This window comes from Podarcis gaigeae (genome assembly GCF_964106915.1).
Source record: "Podarcis gaigeae genome assembly, chromosome: W".
Taxonomy (NCBI): domain Eukaryota; kingdom Metazoa; phylum Chordata; class Lepidosauria; order Squamata; family Lacertidae; genus Podarcis; species Podarcis gaigeae.
Genome location: NC_139695.1, coordinates 5339370 through 5356606, shown reverse-complemented (window position 1 = coordinate 5356606; position 17237 = coordinate 5339370). Strand labels below are relative to the sequence as shown.

Genomic DNA, 17237 nt, shown 5'->3' with positions numbered 1-17237 from the left:
GCCAGGAGAGGCGGGTCTCCTGGGGGCCGGGGCCGCCCCTGGCCTCAGAGAAGATAAATGCCAGTCAGCCCGGTCCCAGGTTGCGGGAGCAACGTCGTTGAAGAGCTGTTTCAGCCAGCATCCAGTCCTGTTTCCCCCAGAGTTCCTGTCCTTGCCCGGCTTCATGCTGTGGACCCCGCTTCGCCCGAGGAGGACTGTCTGCCAACCCTCAACTCAGGTCCTGGACCTCGCCCCACGGTAACCTCCCCCCTGGAGCAGCACACCCAATTTCTGTACATAGGTACAGTGTTGATCCTTCGGAACAACCTTGGACAATGAATCAGCAGGCATTACCTGGCATGTAGGACACTGTTACGAGTCCTCTCTGAACACATTCTCTAGCATGTTGCAGCTTCAATTGCAAGTGCTTCATGCTTTGCTTACAACCTTCAGAAGTCAGCAAAGCCAAACATGTTTGTTGTTCTGATAAACCTGGATTGGACATCTGACAGGAATTCATGTCTTTACACAATTGTAACAACCATTCACAATGCACAAGTGAATAAGACAGTGCAATCAGTTCAGCTACACAAGAACTTAAGCTTACTGTTGTTTGCTGCTTGCACGACCATGTTGGGATACTGCCAGGGAGACAAAGGCCATCATGGTTCCACGTCGCCTCCAGACGATCCATTGATCTCCCGTAGATACAGTATCTGTCAATTAGCGACATGAGCCTCAGAAATAACATGCCACATTCCAAGGCTGGTGCACGCTCTTTCAGCAGAGTTCGTACAGCAAAAGATGCACTCAGGAGAGCATTATTTACAACTTTATTCAGCGTTGGTCAGAACAAAGACCAATCAAATAGACCCTGGTTGTACATGTAGCAAACCCCAGACGTGCTTTTCCTGTCTGTAGTGTCACTTCCCAAACTCGCATCAGCAAATATCTCAAGACCACCAGACTTCTGTTTGTTAAATCTCAGTCTGTAGTGCATAGTGCCTTTCAAATTGCGTGCTATGCGTTTCAGAGCTTTCCAATCCTTAACAGTAGGGTTGTTGACATGCCTGCTTAGCAAATTTGTGCTAACTGCAGTGTCAGGCCTTGAACATCTGGCAATGAAGTTTCATTTGCCTAGCACACTTCTATACAGTGTAGTGTCAGAAAATGCTTCTTCAGTATCATCTATTCTGTTGATTGGTTCAAAATTGGGAAAGGAGTACAACAAGGCTGTATATTGTCTCCCTGCTTATTTAACTTATATGCAGAATTCATCATGCGAAAGGCTGGGCTGGATGAATCCGAAGCCGGAATTAAGATTGCCGGAAGAAATATCAACAACCTCAGATATGCAGATGACACAACCTTGATGGCAGAAAGTGAGGAGGAATTAAAAAACTTTTTATTGAGGGTGAAAGAGGAGAGCGCAAAATATGGTCTGAAGCTCAACATCAAAAAAACGAAGATCATGGCCACTGGTTCCATCACCTCCTGGCAAATAGAAGGGGAAGAAATGGAGGCAGTAAGAGATTTTACTTTCTTGGGCTCCAGGATCACTGCAGATGGTGACAGCAGTCACGAAATTAAAAGACGCCTGCTTCTTGGGAGAAAAGCAATGACAAACCTAGACAGCATCTTAAAAAGTAGAGACATCACCTTGCCAACAAAGGTCCGTATAGTAAAAGCTATGGTTTTCCCAGTAGTGATGTATGGAAGTGAGAGCTGGACCATAAAGAAGGCTGATCGCCGAAGAATTGATGCTTTTGAATTATGGTGCTGGAGGAGACTCTTGAGAGCCCTATGGACTGCAAGAAGATCAAACCTATCCATTCTTAAGGAAATCAGCCCTGAGTGCTCACTGGAAGGACAGATCGTGAAGCTGAGGCTCCAATACTTTGGCCACCTCATGAGAAGAGAAGACTCCCTGGAAAAGACCCTGATGTTGGGAAAGATGGAGGGCACAAGGAGAAGGGGACGACAGAGGATGAGATGGTTGGATGGTGTTCTTGAAGCTACCAGCCTGAGTTTGATCAAACTGCGGGAGGCAGTGGAGGACAGAAGTGCCTGGCGTGCTCTGGTCCATGGGGTCACGAAGAGTCGGACACGACTAAACGACTAAACAACAACAACATCCTGTTGTCATTGGTGTGTCTACAGGGTTAGCATCCATCAGGTTTAGTTTGGTTAACACATCAGTAATTTTCTGTGACTGGTGTACTAAAATATTACCATCTTGGTCTCTCTCTATTTCCAGAGATAGGTAGTTGATTACCTCACCAAGATCTTTCATGTCAAAGTGCTCCTTCAGTTGAGCTAGGGCGTTATTGTACATTGTGACATCCTTCCAAAAGAACAGAATATCATCAACATAAAATAAGCAATAAAGCTTCTTTTGCCCTTCCTCTTTGACAAATACACATGGATCAGCTTCACCTCACTGAAAACCTAGAGAAAACAACACTTCAGTGAGTTTAGAGTGCCAGCATTGTGTACTTTGCTTGAGACCATATAGGGACTTCTTCAGAGAACAAACAAATCCCTGTTTTACCTGTACGCCATCAGGTGGAAGCATATAAAGTGATTCACCTAAGGTTCTGTACAAAAATGCTGTATTCACATCGTGATGAGAAACATGTAGATTCTCTTCTGCAGCAAGTTTGAGCATAAGCCTAATGCTCTCATATCTCACGGTGTGTGAGTAGGTCTCGTGATTGTCTTCTTCTGGTACCTGTGAAAAACCTCTGGCTACCAATCTGGCTTTGTGTCTGACTACCTTGCCATTTTGATCTGGCTTTGCTTTGAAAACCAATTTGCTGTCAAGCAGTTTCATCCCTGGAACTGTCAGAACTAGCTCCCATGTTTTGTTCCTCTCGAAGGAATCAAGCTCAGCCTTCATGGCACTTAACCATGACTCAGTATCCTTCGGGTCCAAAGCCTGGATCTCTTGGAAGTTTTTTTTTTTTTATAAGATATTTATTAAGATTTTATAAACAGAAAGCAGTTACAGAATAAAAAAAGAAAAAAATAAGAAATAAAAAAATTACAAGAATACAAATGAAAAATACAAAATACATAAAAAATAAATGATAAGTAAAAAAGCACAATTAAAAACAAATCAATCTTTTCATGTCTTAGGTTTCATTGACTTATTTTCCTCACCTCCTCACGCCTCCCTTTTTTGTATTCCAGTTCACATGGTTAATTCAGCAAATCCTTACCCTCTTTGTTTTTATCTTAATTTTATATCTTAACATATTGAGCTTCATGTTTTCATCTAATTATCAAATATCAATCCATTTTTACATATTTTTTTAACTTTGTTGCTAAAGCCTCTCATTTCAATCCTACATCATTTTAACATTCATTAATTTTACAGTGTTTCTGCAGATAGTCTTTAGATTTCTTCCAGTCTTCTTCCACCAACTCTTCTCCCTGGTCTCGGATTCTGCCAGTCATTTCCGCCAATTCCATATAGTCTATCACTTTCATCTGCCATTCTTCCAAGGTGGGTAGATCTTGTGTCTTCCAATACTTTGCGATGAGTATTCTTGCTGCTGTTGTAGCATACATAAAGAATGTTCTATCCCTCTTTGGCACCAATTGGCCGACCATGCCCAGGAGAAAGGCCTCTGGTTTCTTCAGAAAGGTATATTTAAATACCTTTTTCATTTCATTATAGATCATTTCCCAGAAAGCCTTAATCTTTGGGCACGTCCACCAAAGGTGAAAGAATGTACCTTCATTTTCTTTACACTTCCAACACTTATTCTCGGGCAAATGATAAATTTTTGCGAGCTTGACTGGGGTCATGTACCACCTGTATATCATTTTCATAATATTCTCTCTTAAGGCATTACATGCCGTGAATTTCATACCTGTGGTCCACAACTGTTCCCAGTCAGCAAACATTATGTTATGTCCAATATCTTGTGCCCATTTTATCATAGCAGATTTAACCGTTTCATCCTGAGTATTCCATTTCAACAGCAAGTTATACATTCTTGATAATATCTTAGTTTTGGGATCTAACAGTTCTGTTTCCAATTTTGATTTTTCCACCTGGAAGCCAATTTTCTTGTCCAAATTGTAGGCCTCCCTTATTTGATAATAATGAAGCCAGTCTCGCACTTTACCTTTTAGTTTCTCAAAACTCTGCAATTTCAATTTGTCACCTTCTTGTTCCAAAATCTCCCAATATTTCGGCCATTTGGCCTCCATATTGAGCTTTTTCTGAGCCTTCGCTTCCATCGGTGATAACCACCTTGGGGTTTTATTTTCAAGTAAGTCTTTATATCTTATCCAGACATTAAACAGTGCTCTTCTGACAATATGGTTTTTAAATGCTTTGTGAGCTTTAAACTTGTCATACCACAGATATGCATGCCACCCAAAAACATTATTAGAACCTTCTAGATCCAAAATGTCTGTGTTCTCAAGAAGCAGCCATTCTTTCAACCAGCAAATGCTGCTGATTCATAGTAAAGTTTAAGGTCTGGCAGGGCAAATCCACCTCTATCCTTTGCAGCAGTTAATATTTTAAATTTTATTCTGGGCTTCTTGCCCTGCCAGACAAATCTAAAAATCTCTTTCTGCCACTTCTTGAAACAATCCATTTTGTCCAAAATTTGCAGTGATTGAAATAAAAATAACATTCTTGGCAATACATTCATCTTTATAACAGCAATTCGACCAAACAAGGAAAGCTTCAAATTTGACCATATTTCAAGATCCTTTTTCACTTCTGACCAACATTTCTCGTAATTATCTTTAAATAAATTTAAGTTCTTAGCAGTCATGTTAACCCCCAGGTATTTTACTTTCTTAACCAATGTTAATCCCGTCTCCTTCTGAAACCTCTCTTTCTCAATCGGTGTTAAATTTTTCTCAAGAACCTTAGTCTTTAACTTGTTCAACTTAAATCCTGCCACTTGACCAAATTCCTGAATCAATTCTAATACTCTTTTAGTACTAGATTCTGGCTCCTGTAATGTCAATACTAAGTCATCTGCAAACGCTTTAAGTTTGTACTGTTTAGCTCCGACCTGAATACCTTTGATCAGATGGTCCCTTCTAATCATGTTTAGCAAAACCTCCAGGACCGAAATAAAAAGCAGTGGGGAAATTGGGCAGCCTTGTCGTGTCCCTTTCTCCATCTTAAATTCTTCTGTCACCACGTTGTTAACTATCAATTTAGCCTTTTGTTCTGAGTAAATTGCACCTATACCATTTTCAAAACCTTGACGAACCCCCATCCCCTGAAGCTTTTTCTTCATGAAACTCCAAGAAATATTGTCAAAGGCTTTCTCCGTCTCAACAAATATCAAAACTGCTTTAGTATTAATGTTCACTTGCAGCTTCTCTAAAATGTTAATTATATTTCTCGTGTTGTCAGACAAGTGTCTACCCAGGAGAAAGCCAGCTTGGTCTTTGTGTATCTCCTCGACTAGTACCTTTTTCAGTCTTTTAGCCAAAATATCTGCAAAAATTTTGTAATCCACGTTAAGTAGGGATATGGGGCGGTAGTTCTTAAGTTGTGTTTTTTCGGACTCAGTTTTTGGTATAAGTGTAATATAAACTTCCTTCCACGACTCAGGCGCTTTTCCCCCCTCCAAAATTTCATTACAAACCTCCTTTAGTGGTTGAATTAGCCAATCTTTCAGAGATCTATAATATTTTGAGGTTAAACCGTCCGGCCCTGGAGATTTGTCCAACTGCATATTTTGTTGTTTTTTAAAAAAAGATTTTTATTAGGTTTTCAACAAATTTTATCATAACAAACAAAACAAAACGACACAATAACAAACAATAAACAATATAACATATAAAAATCAAACAAAATATATAAATTCAGTTCTTAATTTCATATACCTTACTTTCCCGACTTCCTCACACCTCCCTTTTCTGTATTCCAGTTTCCAAATTTGTTTCAGCAAACTCTTCCCTTATTTTGACTGATCTTAATGTTACTTAATTTCTTTTAAATTAACCATTGCCGCTACTAGCCACTTATCTTCTAATCCCCCATCATTGATTAATTTTGCTATGTTTCTTCACTTGTTACTTATAAAACATCTTTGCACGTTCCTTTCAGCTTTGTCACTAATGCCACACTATCTCTATATCCTGCATCATTTTAACGTTCAAATAGTTTACAATGTTTTTGCAGATAATCTTTAAATTTCATCCAATCTTCTTCTGTTTGTTCTTCTCCCATGTCTCGGATTCTGCCAGTCATTTCTGCCAGTTCCATATAGTCTATCAGTTGCATCTGCCATTCTTCCAAGGTGGGCAAATCTTGTGTCTTCCAGTACTTTGCGATAAGTATTCTTGCTGCTGTTGTTGCATACATGAAAAAGGTTCTATCCTTCTTTAACACCATCTGGCCAACAATGCCCAATAGAAAGGCCTCTGGTTTCTTAAGAAAGGTATACTTAAATACCTTTTTCAGTTCATTATAGATCATTTCCCAGAAGGCCTTAACCTTTGGGCATGTCCACCAGAGGTGAAAGAATGTACCCTCAGTTTCCTTACATTTCCAACACTTATTGTCAGGCACATGATATATCTTTGCAAGCTTGACTGGTGTCATGTACCACCTATAAATCATTTTCATAATATTTTCTTTCAAAGCATTACATGCCGTGAAATTCATACCAGTGGTCCATAACCGTTCCCAGTCAGCAAACATAATGTTGTAACCAATGTCCTGTGCCCACTGTCCAACTGCATATTTTGGATGGCACCTTCCACCTCCTGATCTGTTATTTTATAATTCAGCATTAATTTATTTTCTTGAGAGATTTTTTGTAATCCATTTGTTCTTAAATTTTTTTTACCTGAAATCAGAAGCATTGCAATTACCGTATTTTTCGCTATTTTTAAGATCTCTTGGAAGTTTGAAGGTTCAAATATCTTCTTGGCGCTATTAACAGCAGTTACAGCTTTTGCTGCTTTAGCAAATTCATCAGCAAATCTCTTTGGAGGTCTTCCTTTTGTGGCTCTTTCAGACCTGCGAATTAGACGTAAGTCTTCAATGCTCTCCTCTTCTTTCTTAGGAGAAAAGGGGCCTATGGTGAACAGTGGTTCCTCCAATTCTCGATCAGAGACTTCAGAGGGTCGCAGATTCAGAATCAGAACCTTCATCAGTGGTTGTGGGGTTTTGCTGCTGCTTATCCTCAGACTCTTCACTGTCATCAGGATAACATTGGAAAATGCCCACATTCTCCCCCCACTTGACATTATACTCAACACTTCTAGTGAGCCTAACTGTATTAGAGTCAGTCATCATTACTCTGTAAGAACCTTTTTGATATCATAGAAAGATACCATGCAAACCACTTTTGCCTAACTTGGAGCTTTGTGTGAACTGTGTGTGAACCCACATGTCAGAACCAAAAATTCTCATGTGCTTGATGAATGGTTTCTTGCCAAACATCTTTTCATAGGGGGTACAACCAATCGGTGATGACAATCTGCGATTATAAGTATAAAAAAAACAGCTGAGCGCTTCTGTCCAATAACTCTCTGGAAGAGTGGCATAATGCAGTAAGGTTTTCAAGCCTTGAAGCAATGTTTGGCTTGCCCTTTCACAAAGTCCATTCATCCAAGGAGACCGTGGACTTGAAAGGTCATGTTGAATTCCTTTCTTAGTCAGAAAAGCTTCAGACTGCTGAGAAGTGAATTCTCCCCCTCGATCTGTAAACAAACATTTCACCTGTTTATCATGCACATTTTGCAACCAAGCACAGAATTCCTTGAACCTAGGATTGAACACATGAATATACTTGGAATATGAATCAATGATAACCATAAAATACCTGGCTCCACCCAAAGAGGGTGTTAGTGGACCAACAAGATCAGCATGCACTACCTGGTATGGTTCTGTAGCTTGTCTACTAGACACCTTACCTTTTGCAGCCATTTTGACCTTGTTTGCTGCACATGCCTTACACTTCATATGGTACCTGCAGGGCTTAATAGTCATACCTTCAACTAAGGCAGGCATTTTGGAAACTGCCTCAAAGTTTAAATGACCAAGTTTCCTGTGATAATCATGAATACATCCTGCATGCAAAACCTTGTTAATATCTGCAATACAACAAGTTTCATCCTGCACAACCTCAACAGAATCATCATAATGCAATGATCAAAATAATCAGCATGCAATACAAAATCATCTTTCTTGGTGATGGTGCACTTCCTCTTCTTGAAGGAAACGTCTATGTCCTGTTCAGTCAGCTGCGAGACGCTCAATAGGTTGTGTGCAGCATCTGGAACAAAAAGAATGTTGCGTATTGATGTATCCAAGCTGTGAAGAACAACCATTCCATAGCCTTGACTGGAGATTGTGTGGTCATCCGCTTGGTGAATCGCACCTTCCTGCGGAGTAAAGGACACAAACAGGTGTTTGTCTTTGCAGACGTGCCTGGTCGCTCCCAAGTCAACGATGAAGAAAGATCTAGATGTCTTCTGAACCTTTGGAGTGAAGCGTGAGACCATAGCCTTGTGTTGCGTTGTCCTGGACTTCTGACCTTTGCCTTTTCCACGCATTGAGCTTTCGCTGCGCTGCTCTGTTGCCTTGGCATTGGGATGTTTACAATCCCTCTTCATGTGGCCTAGACGTCCACACAAGTAGCATTTCACTGCCTTCAAAGCTTTGGCACCATCTAGTGGTTGCACTGCATTCTGGGATGACGTCTGTGAGGACTCCCCTTTGGTGATACAGCTAGCACTATGCCGATCCACTTCAGTTAACACCACAGCAGTGACATGCACTACTGTTAGCTGAGCAGTTGGCAAAACAGCAAGCTGGCTGTCAATTGCTTCCCAACTTGAACCCAAAGAATGCAGAATCATGAAGGAATACACAGCCTCTGGAAAGGTGATTCCACGCTGTTGCAACTCATGCCTAAGATTCTGCATTTCCATGAGGTGAGCACATACATCTGCTCCTTCAACAAGTGCCATATCATGCAACTTGGCATAAAAGAACAAAGAAGCACCCGCCTCCGTTCTTAAATGTGACTGTTGGAGACTGTCCTACATTTCTTTGGCTGAGGCCTTGTCACGCAAAAGACATAACTCTTCAGGAGACACAATAAGCGTCAGATTCACCTTGCTTTGGAATCCTTAGCCTCCCATGCTTCGGTAACTGGAGCTGGGGGGGGGGCATCTGTTATCACATTAAACAGACCCTCTTTTCTTAGCAGAGCTTCTGCATACTGCACCCAGTTCTGATAATTCCCTTTTGAGAGCTTTGGAATTCCCATTGCAAATTGAAGAGCCTCCTGTACCTTTGGATTAGCCATGTCTGTGTCTTTAAAGCAGGCTGCGTCTATTTACAAGCAGCTGCGTTTCAAATGAGGCCTTTGCATTCTCCGGCCGCAGCCGACCAGCACTTTGGCTTAAAGTTCAAAGTCCACCCTTATTGCCAATTAATTAGGGACTGGCAGGCTTCCCGGGGCTTGAGCACATACCCCTCATCAATCTTCTTGACATGCAGAGAAGACAATCTGCATTCTGTTCTTCTGCCGTACTTCTGGGCCCGAAACGAATTATTGGTTATGGTCCACCGTGTGAGGGTTTCAGCACTCCTTGTCGACCTGTGGGGGGAGAAGGTTGCGGGTTCGAGAAATGGGAACCCGGATGGCCGACCCCCCCCCCCCCAATAAAACCACTCACCTTGTCCAATGGGACGCTGTAGGGTTCTGGGATCAATCGGATCCCGTCCTTCCCCTTGACGAGGACGCCTTCCAGGGCTTCCTGGTACTCCTGGACCTTTGGACGGACAGGCGTGAAGCAGGGAATCAGAACTCAAACCCCAAATCCAACTGGGTCATCAGAGGCCCTCCCCCTGACCTGCTCGGCATCGCCGTGAAAGATGCCATCAATCAGCAGGTAGGTCCAAAAGAGCAGCCACTCGCACTCGATACTCTCAAAAAGCTTAAGCTTAAGCATTGGGGGTCCCCCCAAAATAAGGAAAAAACATAAGTTAAAATAAATAAATAAATAAATGAAATGAACAAATAAAAAACACACAAATTAATAAATAAATCAAAATTTTTAAAAAAACAAACAAAATAAAATAAAACTCAACACTTTGGGAGTCCGGTAGCCATCGTGGAGAAACTGGCAACAACTGTAGTGTCAAGGGTGAGTGGTGGGTGCTAGAAGAGATAACAGCTCGGGACTCCAGCCAGCTTTACAAGATTTATTGAGTCCATTATTCTATTTACAATCCAGAGCTCTCAAAAAGCATGTCCTCCTCATTCGGTGTCAGTTGCTGAGACTGTCCCCTCCCTTCGTTTTCTCCAGCATAACCACTTCCTGAAACCTCCCCTTTTCTTTTTCTTTTTTAAAAAGATATTTATTGAGATTTTAGAAACAAAGAAAATTACAATATAAGAAAAGAAAAAGAAAAAGAAAAAAAATACAGAAATACAGAAAAAAGTACAAAATATGTGTGGGGGGGGGAAACAATTAAAAACAAATCAATCTTTTCGTGTCTTATATTTCAATTACTCGTTTCCTGACCTCCTCACACCTCCCTTTTTTGTATTCCAGTTCACATAGTTAATTCAGCAAATCCTTTCCCTCTTTGTTTTTATCTTAATTATAAATCTTAACATATTGAACATCATATTTTCATCTAATTATCAATCCTTTTTCGCATATTCTTTTAACTTTGTTACTAAAACCATCTCATTTCAATCCTGCATCATTTTAACATTCATTAATTTTACAGTGTTTCTGCAGATAGTCTTTAAATTTCTTCCAATTTTCTTCCACCAACTCTTCTCCCTGGTCTCGGATTCTGCCAGTCATTTCCGCCAATTCCATATAGTCTATCACTTTCATCTGCCATTCTTCCAAGGTGGGTAGATCTTGTGTCTTCCAATATTTCGCGATGAGTATTCTTGCTGCTGTTGTAGCATACATTAAAAAAAAATGTCCTTCTTTGGCACCAATTGGCCGACCATGCCCAGGAGAAAGGCCTTTGGTTTCTTCAGGAAGGTATATTTAAATACCTTTTTCATTTCATTATATATCATTTCCCAGAAGGCCTTAATCTTTGGGCACATCCACCAAAGGTGAAATAATGTACCTTCATTTTCCTTACATTTCCAACACTTATTATCGGGCAAGTGATATATTTTTGCAAGCTTGACTGGTGTCATGTACCACCTGTATATCATTTTCATAATATTCTCTCTTAGGGGATTACATGCCGTAAATTTCATACCAGTGGTCCACAACTGCTCCCAGTCAGCAAACATTATGTTATGTCCAACATCTTGTGCCCATTTAATCATAGCAGATTTAACCGTTTCATCCTGTGTATTCCATTTCAACAGCAAGTTATACATTCTTGATAATATCTTAGTTTTGGGATCTAACAGTTCTGTTTCCAATTTTGATTTTTCCACCTGGAAACCAATTTTTTTATCCATATTATAAGCCTCCCTTATTTGATAATAATGAAGCCAGTCTCGCACTTTATCTTTTAGTCTCTCAAAACTCTGCAATTTCAATTTGTCACCTTCTTGTTCCAAAATCTCCCAATATTTTGGCCATTTGGCCTCCATATTGAGCTTTTTTCTGAGCCTTCGCTTCCATCGGTGATAGCCACCTTGAGGTTTTATTTTCAAGTAAATCTTTATATCTTGTCCAGACATTAAACAATGCTCTTCTGACAATATGGTTTTTAAATGCTTTGTGAGCTTTAACCTTGTCATACCACAGATATGCATGCCACCCAAAAACATTATTGAAACCTTCTAGATCCAAAATGTCTGTGTTCTCAAGAAGCAGCCATTCTTTCAACCAGCAAATGCTGCTGATTCATAGTAAAGTTTAAGGTCCGGCAGGGCAAATCCACCTCTATCCTTAGCATCAGTTAATATTTTAAATTTTATTCTGGGCTTCTTGCCCTGCCAGACAAATCTAAAAATCTCTTTCTGCCACTTCTTGAAACAATCCATTTTGTCCAAAATTTGCAGTGATTGAAATAAAAATAACATTCTTGGCAATACATTCATCTTTATAACAGCAATTCGACCAAACAAGGAAAGCTTCAAATTTGACCATATTTCAAGATCCTTTTTCACTTCTGACCAACATTTCTCGTAATTATCCTTAAACAAATTTAGGTTCTTAGCAGTCATATTAACCCCCAGGTATTTTACTTTCTTAACCAATGTTAATCCCGTCTCCTTCTGAAACCTCTCTTTCTCAATCGGTGTTAAATTTTTCTCAAGAACCTTAGTCTTTAACTTGTTCAACTTAAATCCTGCCACTTGACCAAATTCCTGAATCAATTCTAATACTCTTTTAGTACTAGATTCTGGCTCCTGTAATGTCAATACTAAGTCATCTGCAAACGCTTTAAGTTTATACTGTTTAGCTCCGACCTGAATACCTTTGATCAAATGGTCCCTTCTAATCATGTTTAGCAAGACCTCCAGGACCGAAATGAAAAGCAATGGGGAAATTGGGCAGCCTTGTCTTGTCCCTTTCTCCATCTTAAATTCTTCTGTCACCACGTTGTTAACTATCAATTTAGCCTTTTGTTCTGAGTAAATTGCACCTATACCATTTTCAAAACCTTGACGAACCCCCATCCCCTGTAGATTTTTCTTCATGAAACTCCAAGAAATATTGTCAAAGGCTTTCTCCGTCTCAACAAATATCAAAACTGCTTTAGTATTAATGTTCACTTGCAGCTTCTCTAAAATGTTAATTATATTTCTCGTGTTGTCAGACAAGTGTCTACCCGGGAGAAAGCCAGCTTGGTCTTTGTGTATCTCATCGACTAGTACCTTTTTCAGTCTTTTAGCCAAAATATCTGCAAAAATTTTGTAATCCACGTTAAGTAGGGATATGGGGCGGTAGTTCTTAAGTTGTGTTTTTTCGGACTCAGTTTTTGGTATAAGTGTAATATAAGCTTCCTTCCACGACTCAGGCACTTTTTCCCCCCTCCAAAATTTCATTACAAACCTCCTTTAGTGGTTGAATTAACCAATCTTTCAAAGATCTATAGTATTTTGAGGTTAAACCGTCCGGCCCTGGAGATTTGCCCAGCTGCATATTTTGGATGGCACCTTCCACCTCCTGATCTGTTATTTTACAATTCAGCATTAATTTATTTTCTTGAGAGATTTTTTGTAATCCATTTGTTCTTAAAAATTGATCTATGTCGGTCTCTTTCTGTGTATATAGTTGTTTGAACTATCTCTGGAAGCACTTTCTAATCTCCACTGGATTCTGTATATTCTTTCCTTCCACTTCCAAGTTTGTAATGGTATTCAGTTTTTGTCTTTTTTTCATCTGCCAAGCCAGCAGTTTCCCACATTTATTAGCCGATTCAAATGTCTTTTGTCTCATCTGCTTGATTTTCCATTCTATTTCCTGATTTATCATTTTCATATATTGTACTTGATACAACTTTATTTCTCTCAGAATCTCTTGCGACTTTGGTTTCGCTCTTAATTTCTTCTCTCCTTTTATTTTCTCCAAAATTTTATCTTTTTTCTCATTTTGAGTTCTCTTCTTTGAGTTTCTCTTCTCCCCTTTTCCTTCCTCCTTTACGTAAAGAGCGAAGCCCTGGAAGTTGCTCCCCCCTCCCTGATTCATTGCTTCCTGACAACCCTTTGTCATCCTCCCTCTCTGACGAGGTGCAGCTGCTCATTATCGGAGGCTGCTCTCTGTATTTCCCCAGCGTTTCCCCCTTCTCAGCCCCCACTTCCCTGACATCCACCCCCTCCTCGATGCCTCCCCTCCTCCTCAGGAGAGACGGCTATCTCTCTGTCACCGATGTCGCGAGGCGCAGGAGAGAATCCTAGAAAGATGACATCTTCATCTTCTCTATCCGCAAAAACATCCCCCCAGCCCTCCCCCAACCCCGCAGTTTCCCGGCAATTCCCGGGATGACCTTCTCCCGTGCCGTTCCCATCGACCCCCCTCGTTTCCCACTCATCATCGTCAGATGGTGCGAAACCCTCGAAGTCCTCCTCGTCATCGGTTGGCCCTAAAATCTCCCTAAAGAACTTATCCGGCGGTTTTGGTTTGTTGGGAAATAAAGCGTGGAACTCCTCCACCAGATACTCCTCAGTGATGCAAGTCTCCGGAACCCACGTGTTTTCTGAGCTAGGCGCCCCCTCCCAAGCCACTAGATACTCTAGTTGCTGCCCGCTCCAATGAGAGTCCAATATTTCTGTCAGCTCATTGCATTTCTCTTTCCTCTATGTTGGGTGTTGGGGTCACCCCTTCCCCTCTACCGTGATGGTTGCTCCCTTCCCGATAGGGCGACAGCAGTGACCTGTGGAAGACAGCATGAATCCTCATACTGTCCAGCAGCCTTAACTTAAACGCCACGGGATTGACCTGTTGGATGACCTCAGAGGGCCCCACTCTCCTGGGCTTGAGCTTCTTGCACCCATCCCTCCAGGGCAACCCCTGCGTGGACAACCACACCCTATCCCCTACCCGGATGACCTCCCCTGGTCTTCGATTCCTGTCTGCTTCCCTCTTGTACACCTCTTTGGCCCACTCCAAGTTCAACTGAAGCTGTTGGTGAATAGCCTCCATCTCTTCCGCAAACTGTTCAGCGGCCGGCACACTCCATGACTCCTCTCCCCTCCCCTCCCCTCCCCGGAAAGGCCCTGGGGTGAGACCTGTGATTGGCAAAGAAAGGAGCCATCCCTGTGGACACGTTTTCGGCGTTGTTGTACGCAAATTCTGCTAGTGCTAATTTGTCCACCCAGTCGTTCTGTCTTTGACTGACATAACACTGCAAATACTGTTGCAAAACGGCATTTGCTCTCTCCGCTTGCCTGTTGGTTTCGGGGTGCCTTGTGTTAGGATATTTCCGTTCCACCTTAAGAGAGAGCAGGCTAGTGAGTCACAGAGTCTGAGTATTTCCTGTTTCTCAGGATGTTTATGTTTGCTATTGCTTTTGTTTTCTCTCTCTGCGCCAGAACACGCTAGCAGTCGGTCATGCTTTTCTTTGTTCTGACCAACGCTGAATAAACATTCTAAATGATACCCTCCTGAGTGCAACTTTCGCTGTGTGAATTCTGCTGACAGAGTGTGCATCAGCCCAGGAATGTGGCAATCTGTTTCTGAGGCTTGGTGTCACTAATTGCTGATACTGCGTGACTACGGGAGATCGATGGATCGTCCGGAGACGACGTGGAGGCTCAGATGGACTTTATCTCCCTGGCAGTATCCCAACAACAGGTTTCGGGCCCAGATTCACAGCACTTAAAGGAGAGTAAGACTGCGACTGCGACAGACTGCTGAGGTATGTGGAAAAGCAAAAGAGGAGGCTTTTCTGTGAGCCGCGGAAGAGTCTCTGATGTCCGGCAGGCTTAATTGGCCTGGGAGCCGAGCCAGAAGGCTTCGTGATTAATGAGCTGCCAAGATAATAAGTCTTTGAAGGCATAGAGACTTGGGCTCACGTAAAGACATGAGATGGATCTTTTACAATCCTCAGAAGCTGCTCCGTGTCCACCAAAGCTAAATGGCCACAGCTATCAGACCTGGGCAAGGTACTGTGAGGGCCAGATGAGAAGGCTTGGAGTGTGGAATACCATTACTGAGAATCCCCCAGCCCCTGTGACAGATGAGTGGAAGGCACAGGATTCGAGAGCCATGGGGATAATTTTGCTCTCAGTAGCTCCTGAAGAGTTAATCACCCTGGCTGGCAAGCCCAGTGCACGTGAGATGTGGAATGCTTTGAAAGCTGCCCATCTGCCAATCATCCCAGCTCAGAGTCTGAATGCCCAGGGTGTGAATGCATCGGAGGTCCTGGCTGTTTCCCAGAATGCGAGTGAATGCAGGGATGCAGAGGGCACCGGTTGCAAGCTGCAGAGGGAGCAGACTGTGATGTCAGCCCAGGCAATATTCCAGCCTCCAGGGGGAGCCAAGGAGTCGGCAGCTGAGAGCTCTGTTTCTCGTAAGAGCCAAGGTCATCGTCTTTGCAGAGGCCGGAAGGCCAGAGGTAAACAAAGACAGATGCCTGCAGATGGCCCGAAGCAGAGGGGGAGGGGTGAAGAGCCCACGCCAGTGGAAAACAAAGCGTTGTTTGCTGGCACTGCTTCAACAAAGGCTAAAGGCAAATCTGATGGCCAGGAGCAGGGGGGCAAGCTGCAAAAGCCCACGCCGGTGGAAAACAAGGTTTTGCTTGCTGCAAAGACTGCTCCAAAGGCTAAAGCCAGGTTTATTGTGGACTCAGGCGCCAGTCGCCATTTATCGAAGGATAAGCACCTGTTTATCTCCTTCACACCTCAAGACGGAGAGATCCACCTGGCTGATGGAAGGACGTTGCAAATTGCAGGAGAAGGGACTGTTAAACTTGCAAGTTTGCATACAACCATCAGTAACGTACTTTATGTTCCAGGAGCTGCGGACAATTTGCTGAGTGTCCCACAGCTGACTGGGCGTGGTTTTGAGATTTCCTTCAAGAGGAGCGTCTGTGTCATCAGGAAAGGCAAAGTGGACATTTTGCATGCAAAGTTTATGGATGGTTTATTCTGTATAACTTATGATGACAATGCTGTTGTGTCTAATGTTGATTCTTGTTGTGTTGCACAAACTAACAAGGTTCTTCATGCAGGATGTATTCATGAAGCACATCGAAAATTTTGTCACATGTCTTGGCAAGCGCTAGCCAAGATGCCAGGGTTGGTTGAAGGTTTGAACATCAAACCTTGTAAATATCACATGAAATGTGTATCTTGTGCAGAGTACAAGGTGAAGGTTGCTCCAAAAGGCAAGGAGTCTAGCAGGCAGGCTTCCAAACCCTACCAGCTAGTGCATGCAGACCTGGTTGGTCCACTTGCGCCCTCTTTGGGAGGAGCAAGGTACTTCATGGTTCTAATTGATTCTTTTTCTAGGTACATTCATGTGTTTATGCTTGAGCAGAAATCGCAAGCATTCCCTAAGTTCAAGGCATTCTGTGCTTGGTTGGAGAATGTTCGTGGTAAACGTATCGGCTGTCTTTTTACCGATCGGGGCGGGGAGTTCACTTCTCAGCAGTTTGAAGCTTTCCTGACTGAGAAGAGAATCCAGCATGACTTGTCAATGCCTAGATCGCCATGGATGAATGGACTTGCGGAGCGAGCAATCCAAACTTTGCTTCAAGGCCTAAAAACCTTGTTGCATGATGCCAACCTCCCTGAGAAGTTTTGGGGGGAAGCTCTGTCAACGGTTGTTTATACCGTTAATCGGAGACTGTCATCACCCATAGGTTGCAC

General features: G+C 42.3%; 1 protein-coding gene across 1 annotated transcript in view; it reads left to right on the top strand.

Moving 5' to 3' along the window:
• Nucleotides 1–15352: 15352 nt before the first annotated feature.
• LOC310835952 (uncharacterized protein) overlaps nucleotides 15353–17237 on the top strand; it is a 48303-nt gene continuing 46418 nt past the window's right edge. Inside the window, exon 1 of the mRNA XM_083720918.1 lies at nucleotides 15353–16584. Within this exon, the coding sequence (XP_083577044.1) occupies nucleotides 15454–16584 (1131 nt within the window). The 5' untranslated portion in view covers nucleotides 15353–15453. The remainder of the gene's footprint in view (nucleotides 16585–17237) is intronic.